At 46.5% G+C, this 8367-nt stretch overlaps 1 protein-coding gene across 1 annotated transcript in view; it reads left to right on the forward strand.

Annotated features, from left to right (window-relative positions):
* Kdm5b (lysine demethylase 5B) overlaps positions 1 to 7935 on the forward strand; it is a 74864-nt gene extending 66929 nt beyond the window's left edge. Inside the window, exons 23-27 of the mRNA XM_021176317.3 lie at positions 437 to 922; positions 3091 to 3202; positions 4380 to 4534; positions 6192 to 6512; positions 6996 to 7935. Coding sequence (XP_021031976.1) covers positions 437 to 922; positions 3091 to 3202; positions 4380 to 4534; positions 6192 to 6512; positions 6996 to 7133 — 1212 coding nt within the window. The 3' untranslated portion in view covers positions 7134 to 7935. The remainder of the gene's footprint in view (positions 1 to 436; positions 923 to 3090; positions 3203 to 4379; positions 4535 to 6191; positions 6513 to 6995) is intronic.
* The last annotated feature ends 432 nt before the right edge of the window (positions 7936 to 8367 follow it).

Raw genomic sequence — 8367 nt, forward strand, 5'->3', positions numbered from 1 at the left:
GATTGCCACACTTTCAGTCTTGAGCTACTATTCAAGAAGAGCACAGAATCTAAGGGAATGGATATAGTAGAGAAGGTCCAAAGTGAGCAGACATAGTCTTTTCAGCGAGGTAAATATTCTAGGCAATATAAGTCTACAGGTTGGACTTTAAGAGGTGGTGCAACACGTTAAGTGATTGCTGAGTAAATAGTTGTATTTACTATGTGCAGAACAGAGTGTTGTGTCTCATCTCAGTAGGGTCTCACATAGACCTTGTTGGCTTGCATCTTGCTGTCCTGTTCATTTAGCCATAGTAGATTGTAGCTTAGCCAGGGGCAGAGCTTGCTTTGGACTGGAATGCAGATAATCTACTCTGTAGCCCATCTAATTAGCTGTTAGGATCATGAGTTGTGGAGGAGGGATAGTTCTGTGACAGTGTCTTTGTTGGCCTTTTCAGATGGCAACTCTTGGGGAAGCTCGCCTACGAGAGATGGAAGCTTTGCAGTCTCTCAGATTTGCCAATGAAGAGAAATTGCTGTCACCTGTCCAAGACATAGAGATGAAAGTCTGCTTGTGTCAGAAGACTCCAGCCACTCCCATGATTCAGTGTGAACTCTGCAGGGATGCTTTCCATACTAGTTGTGTGGCAGCACCCAGTATTTCACAAAGCTCCCGAATCTGGCTTTGTCCTCACTGTCGGAGGTCAGAGAAACCTCCATTAGAGAAAATTCTGCCTCTGCTGGCCTCCCTACAGCGTATAAGAGTTCGTCTTCCTGAAGGAGATGCACTCCGATACATGATTGAAAGAACCGTGAACTGGCAACATAGAGCCCAGCAGCTGCTTTCTTCAGGGAATCTAAAACTTGTGCAAGACCAAGTGGGTTCTGGACTGTTGTCTAGCAGATGGCCAGCCTCTGCAGGACAGGCATCAGCAACAGATAAGGTGAGCCTGCACTTTCTGGCATACTGTGGTCTGCATAGCTCTGTGGTTCTGTCTGGTGTGGCCGTTCCTGAGACCATCCCCTACCTGCCCCAGCATTCAGGGCACTGGCCTCTCCTTTTACCTTATGTGGGTTCTGAGGAAATCTGATCATCAGGCTTAGGCAGCACACCATCTTGCTGGCCCTGCTTTTCGTGTTTTGAGCAGAAGTCTCAGCTGGCCCAGAATGGTTTTTCAATTTACTGTATGTGATCTTCAGCTACTGTCCTGCCTCTGTGCTGGGGCTATGGGCGGCGTGTGAGACTGTTTGGTTCTGGGGACTGAAAGTAGGACTTCATGCATCAGACACTTAAGGAAGTGAACCGAATTGCACCCCCACACTGAGGAGTCTTTCTCAGACATGCTATTCTGTTGTACCCCTTCTGCATATAATTCTTCTACTTCATTATCTTTAAGTCTGTATGCATGGTTAGTTTATGCATATACTTTTATGCATATAAATTTTTGCTTGGTTGAATTTTCTTTTTCCTTTCATGTAAGTCATGGGGTGGAAAGGGAAAGCACCACATGCTTGTCCTTTAAGGGAGAATAATGTGTGCAGAGTTCCGATGCGTTTACACGCTTGTGTGCTTAGGCCTCTGTGGAGCTGTCTACATTGGTTTTTTGAGTCGGGGTTTCTTCACTAGAATCCAAGGCTGACTGACCTGTGAGCTCCAAGGACCTGCTTGTCCCCTATTCCATTGTGCTGGGACTAAGAACATATGCTACCATACCTAGCTTATTGTTTTTGTCTGCTTGCTTGCTTCAGTGTAGGTGCTGGAAATGAAACAGGTGTTTCATGCTTATGCACGAGGAACACATTATAAATTGAACTGTCTTCCCTGTTCACGATCTTGTTATGGAGAGGTAGAACCTTGTACCAGTTAGTTACCCTGCGGTGTGTTATGGAGAGGTAGAACCTTGTACCAGTTAGTTACCCTGCGGGGGTCGGGTGCCCTTGGCTCCTGTGTGGACTGCAGGAAGAGTGGTGGAAAGGGGAGTGAAGCTAGAGTGGCCCTACTCAGTTCCCTCCTTTTTCTTTAGATTTGTTATCTATGTGTATGCATGTTTGCCATATGTGTGCCTGATACTGACAGAGGTCAGAAGAGGACACTGGATCCCCTGGAACTGGGGTTACACTCTGTGGGTGCTGGGATTGGACCCAGGATTCTGCTGGAAGAAGTGCTCTTAACTCTGAGCCAACCCCTACAGCCCCTTTAATTTTTTTAAAACAGTTCCTTTGATCCTGTGAGTCCTGGTTATTGAACTCAAGTCATTAAGCTTAATGGCAAGCACCTTTCTCTCTTTACCTACTGAGCCATTTTGATGGCCCCCTATCCCAATATATTTCTGTAACAGATATTTACAAACTGGGTATAGTGCTATTCACCTGCATCCTTAGCTATTCTGCAGGGTGAGATCACTTGAGCACAGGAGTTTAGACCAGGCTGGCCCTGCATCTCTCTAGACAGCTTGAGGACAGATAAGTCTAGTTTGTTTGCCTGGGGTCTGACCCCCAGCATCACAAAGGTGGAGGAGGAAAGGTTCAGGATTCCCATGCCTGGCTGATGACAGCTCCAGAATTAGGTGATCCCCAGGGCACAGGTGTAGGGACTGGAAATGGCCTGTCCTACCCGAGCTTTTTCTCTGCTGGCATCTGAATAGCAGCACCTGATGAAATATTGCAGAGTTCCTTGCACTTCTTGACCAGGGGTGTTCTGAGAGTTTAGTTTGATTGATTATAAAGGGAAAGGACAAAGTTGTGACTGGTTTTTGAGACAGGGTTTCATAGAACCATGGATGTCCTCAACCTCCTGATTCTCCTGCTGTTCCCTCCCAAGTGCTAGGATTACAGGTGTGTGTCACCACGTCCAGCTCATGATGGTCACATGCCGTCTGAGTAATCTGTAAAGTTACAGAAGCACTGAAAGGTGGTATGATCTGTTCTCTTACAGAGAGAACAGTTTGTTTCCCAACCTCTCTGGGGTCAGTCGGAGTTAACTTGGAAAGTTGGATGGCTTTGTTTCCATGAGGGTGGGTTTGGCCGGGTTTTAGATGCTAGAGGAGACTTACTGAAAAATAAGAAAAAAAAAAACCCAAAGCCTCCTACTAAGGTGTTTGTCTTCCATCAGGTGTCTCAGCCTCCTGGCACAACATCCTTTTCATTGCCCGATGACTGGGACAACAGAAGCTCATATTTACACTCTCCCTTCTCTACTGGACAGAGTTGTCTCCCCCTCCATGGTTTGTATTGTATTTTGTACTATTCCTAGATGATACAAGGCCATCTGGCCTAGGGTTTTATAATAGATGATCTTGTATCCTAAAGAACAAGTATGGCTTTACATGTATGTGTGTACCATGAGCATTGCGGAGGCAGAGGCGGGATGATTACGGGCTTGGGCTACAAAGCAAGGAAGACATATTACTGTACATTTTCTAATAATGTTGATCATATTTGAAGATCTATAAACACAAAGGATACCTATTCTGATTTATTTTGACTACATTTAAGTTATTCCTGTGCCATCTAGCACCAAGCACCATGTATTTAGGGCAGATGCTAAGTCATGGACGACCTTGTTTGAGACTTCTGGAGAATATTGAAAGTCACTCATATTTTAAATCTACCTCTTTCCATTTCCCTTATAGGTGGCCTTAAATTTAGTCTTTAGTCAAAATTATCTCTTTTTTAAACATTTGTTTTTTATTTTAATTTTGTGTGTATGGGTGTTTTGCCTACCTGTATGTCTGTACCATGTGTATGTGGTGTCTGTAGACTGTCAGTGAGCCACCATGTTAGTGCTATGAATTGAACCCAGGTCCTCTAGAAGAGCAGCCAGTGCTCTTTAATTTCTAAGCCATCTCTCCAGCCCTAGAAAATGATCTTAAAATTCTGGTCCATGTTCCTGTTGCCAGGTGCTGAGATTACAGGTGTGAGCTATCACACCTGGCTTTTTCCTCTGTGTGCGTGTGTGAGGTTAGCTAATGTTGGTCACAAACTCCTATGTAGCTGAGCTCCTGATCCTCCTGTTTCTAATTCTGAAGTGCCGGGATTATGAGTGTGAACCACCAATCATAATCCTCAATTCTTAGAAGTCTGCCTAGTTTCAACTGGAATCTGCATCCTCAGCCTTCTTACCTCAGGGTGTTCAGTCTCATGGTCTGAGCTCCTTGCTGTCCTCCATGCTCTAGGTGAGAATGAAATGTGTCAGTTGTGATGGAGTGGGTGTTTCCGCAGTAGGGAATCTGCATTAGCCTCGCTCTGTGGTTTAGGGGCATTAAGACCTAACAAACCGACTGCAGTTAAAGGAGGAATGGTGGAAGGCAGAGTGGAGGTGGTCTTCTGTTCCTGACAGGCTTACCCGTGCTTGTATTAAATGTCTCCGTTCCTATTCTGATTGGCTGTGGTCGTTAACAGGTTTAAGTCCAGAAGTGAATGAATTGCTGATGGAAGCCCAGCTGCTCCAGGTATCCCTTCCTGAAATTCAGGAGCTTTATCAGACTCTACTTACGAAGCCAAGCTCTGCTCAGCAAGCTGACCGAAGTTCACCAGTTAGACCCAGCAGTGAGAAGGTGAGTGAGTTGGAGACGTACAGTTTTCGCTTGCCAGTGTCCTTCTGACTCGTGATTTTGCAAAAGGGGTGGCTGTGGTTTTGAGCTACCAGAGCACACAAACTGTCTGCCTCACAGCTCTGTTCTACAAAAGGACAGACACTGGGCACCACTGGCAGCAGTTTGGGTGTCACAGCTTAGATTTTGGTCATGGATTTTTACATCTAAATTTTTCTTTGTTCTTCTTAGGGAACTCTTCTTATTGCTACCAAATGGTAATATTGAGAAGTAGGCCTATTTTCCTCTATAGAAGCATTGCTATAAAGATGAAAATACAATTGTGGCTGAAAGGGCCTTTTGTTAATAAATGTTTTAAGAATGCTAGAGAACAGTCGCTTCTCATCATCCCTGTAGGTCAGCGACCAGTCAGCCAGAGCTGCGGCCGTTGAGGCTGAGCTGCTTATCCTAGACCTGACAGACACTGGAATGTCTGCTGGGCCCGGGCCCCTTTCATTCCTGTGTGTGGTTTTGTTTTGTTTCGTTTCCAGGCAGGGTTTCTCTGTGTAGCCCTGGCTGTCCTGGAGCTCACTCTGTAGACCAGGCTGGCCTCGAACTCAGAAATCCACCTGCCTCTGCCTCCCAAGTGCTGGGATTAAAGGCCTGCACCACCACTGCCCGGCTCGTGTGTATTTTTGTGTGGTATGTTTATATGTGCATATTTTCACACGGGTATGTATAGGTGCACACACACATATGCTTGGGATGCAGTTCCTGACGTTGATGTGTAGAATTGTGGATTGCTCTCCACCTGAGTCATTGAGATTGGATCTCTGAATTGGACTCAGAGATAGCAGATGACCAACTTTTTTCAGGAATCCCTTATCTCTGCCTTGCAAGGCTGAAACCACAGACGAGCCACCACAGCCTCTGAGTATTGACATTGACACTCGGGGTCTTCTTGCTTTTATGGCAGACGACACACTGACCGCTGAGTCACCTCCCCAGCCCCTGTAGCATCCCCTGACTCAGCACTGCTGAGAAGCTTCTGCTCGCAGTGCTTTGATCCCAGCACTCGGGAGGCAGAGGCAGAGGCAGGCGGATTTCTGAGTTCAAGGCCAGCCTGGTCTACAAAGTGAGCTCCAGGACAGTCAAGGCTATACAGAGAAACCCTGTCTCGAAAAACAAAAACCAAAACAAAACAAAGAAGCAGCAGCAGCTTCTGCTCAGTTGGGCTCTGCACAGAGCCGTCACCAGTGCCCCTGAGAGTGTAATCAGGATAAAAACACACCAGGGAAGACTGAGTCACAAGGAACAAGATCCGTGTGAAAGGTACCCTGAAATTGACCACAGCCAACCTAGCCGTCTTACTCCTGTGAGGTTGCGATAGATAGCCTTCACAAATGCTTAGCATAACCAGCGACTCACCTAAGGATTTGATAAAAAGGAGGGTATGTGTATGTCTTTTCTCTGCTGGTACTATCAGGCCACGTTGAAGTTTGGTATCCCCAGCTCGCCAACAATGCTGAGCGAAGGGAGTTAAGCTGGCTGTGGAGACTGAAGCTGTGGAGATGGTAGCAGCAGTTAGGATGCAGGGTTCTCATTTGTACGTTTTTCTTTAGTTCAGTTTTAGTAATGGGCAAACTGAGAGCTAACACTGAATTTGCCATCTCCCGCCCAGAACGATTGCCTTCGAGGGAAACGAGATGCAATCAACAGTCCTGAGAGGAAACTGAAAAGGCGCCCAGAAAGAGAAGGCCTTCCCAGTGAGCGGTGGGATCGAGTTAAACACATGCGGACGCCCCAAAAGAAGAAAATCAAACTGAGTCACCCCAAGGACATGAACAGTTTCAAGTTAGAAAGAGAGCGTAGCTATGACTTAGTGCGTAATGCCGAAACTCACTCCCTGCCCTCAGACACATCCTACTCCGAACAGGAGGACTCTGAGGATGAAGATGCCATCTGTCCAGCTGTGAGCTGCCTGCAGCCAGAAGGAGATGAGGTCAGTGAGGTTTGGGCCATAGAGGACGCGCTTTCCCCTAACTCAGAAACCCTGTAAGCTAGACCTCGTCTCCTTGGGTCTTTCTCTTCTGCTTGTCTGCTTTGAGCTGATCTGAGTGGATTGCTCAGTTCTCCCCTCCTGATAATCTCTGCTTTTAACATCGTCCTGGGTCTCCTCCTTTTCTTGAAGAAACTCTCGTTCTTCCTTTTTTCCTTCTCTCGCTCCTCCAGCTTTCACCGTCCCGGCGCTCAGAAGGTGGGAGGGATGCTGATGGAGTGAGTGCCCTTTTGCTTACTGTCACAGGGCAGCACTGTCTACCCCAAAGCAGGCACAACCTGAAGAGTGACTCTGCCTCCCAGCTACACTCCTGTGGTTAGCTGTTGTGCCAGAGGCCCCAGTGCGGGGACAGTGGCAAACGGCCTGCCCGATTTTGAATGGCATTGTTTCCTCTGAACCCCCCATCTCCCTGCTCTTTGTAACCAGGTGGACTGGGTCCAGTGTGATGGCAGCTGCAATCAGTGGTTTCACCAGGTCTGTGTTGGTGTCTCTCCAGAGATGGCAGAGAAGGAAGACTACATCTGTGTGCGCTGTACTGGGAAGGACGCACCAAGCCGAAAGTAAAAACAAACACACACTCACTTCATGTAATTCAGGACTCGAATAAAGAAGACTTCCTCAATCTCAGCAAAGCTACAGGACTGGGTGCAAGCCAGCCTGTGCACGGTGCTATTTCTATTCCTTATGGGATCATTTTTCCAGAACTCTTTGAAAAAAAGAAAAAACAACTAAAAAAATTTTGACACTTTTTTGTAATTTTTTCCTTAAAAGCTGTTTGTGGTTGTTGAAGTTTAAAATGCTGACTGTTTTTTGCAGGGGTCTCTACTGATTTCGAAGGTATTGGAGTTTGCACCTTTTTGTGTACAGCATAACATTGTACTTCTGCCTGGGATAGACCGGCTTAAGAGTCCAACTCAGTTTCAGAGCCCAGCAGGGCACCAGAATTCCAGTAACCCTCACAGAGCAGCCGCCGCGCTCCTTTGTCTCTCACCACATTTCGGGGATTTTAAGTTTTTACTTTGGGGTTTTTGTTCCTTTCTTTCTCCCCTTTTCCTTTCTGGTAGGCTAGGTTTATTTATCTCAGCAATAACTTCTATGTTGGTGTCAGTGGCTGGAATTAAAACAAACAAACTTCTAAACAGTGTGTTGGTGCTTTAGCATTTGGTTCATGTACAGAAAGCAATGTCTAGTTTCTGGTGTCACTGCACTAGTGATGTAGGAAGAGACTGCGCTGTAAGTAATCGCCCGCCACGGCTGTATTTTGGCTTTCTCCCTACTCAGCCCCCCCCCCCTTTTATTTTGGTAGAATGTATCAAATGTTGCAGTTTATATTGTGGAATAATAAATCCTTGGTCCTATTCTAAAACTAGACTACAGCTTCTTCTGCCCCTCCCCCTTGTGGGCTGCAGAGCCGGAAGGGCTGTCTGCTTCTGCTTCTTCCCAGGCAGGCAGCAGCAGAAGTGTGTTTGCTCTAGGAGACTCTGTAGCCTTATTCTCTGGGTGGGCCTGTGCCTTCATGCCCCACTAATAAAGAATCCTTGTCTTTAAAGACCAGAGCCAGTCCTTCAAGCCATGTTCTTTTTCAGTAAGCTCTCAGAATATTGGAGTGGTCCCCAAATCACTCCAGACTGTAAGACAGCTCTCCTATGGAATGCTTTTATCGTAATTGAATTGACAGGGAAGTTTGGTTGAGATGTGGTCCATCATCTTAGAGGCTCGGTTCTGTTGTATCAGTTGAGGGGAGCCTTGGGCCTGCCTGGGATTTCTCTGCCATCTGTGTAATTTCATCAGTCTTTCT

This window comes from Mus caroli, unplaced genomic scaffold (genome assembly GCF_978045245.1).
Source record: "Mus caroli unplaced genomic scaffold, Mus_caroli_1 scaffold_1, whole genome shotgun sequence".
Lineage (NCBI taxonomy): Eukaryota > Metazoa > Chordata > Mammalia > Rodentia > Muridae > Mus > Mus caroli.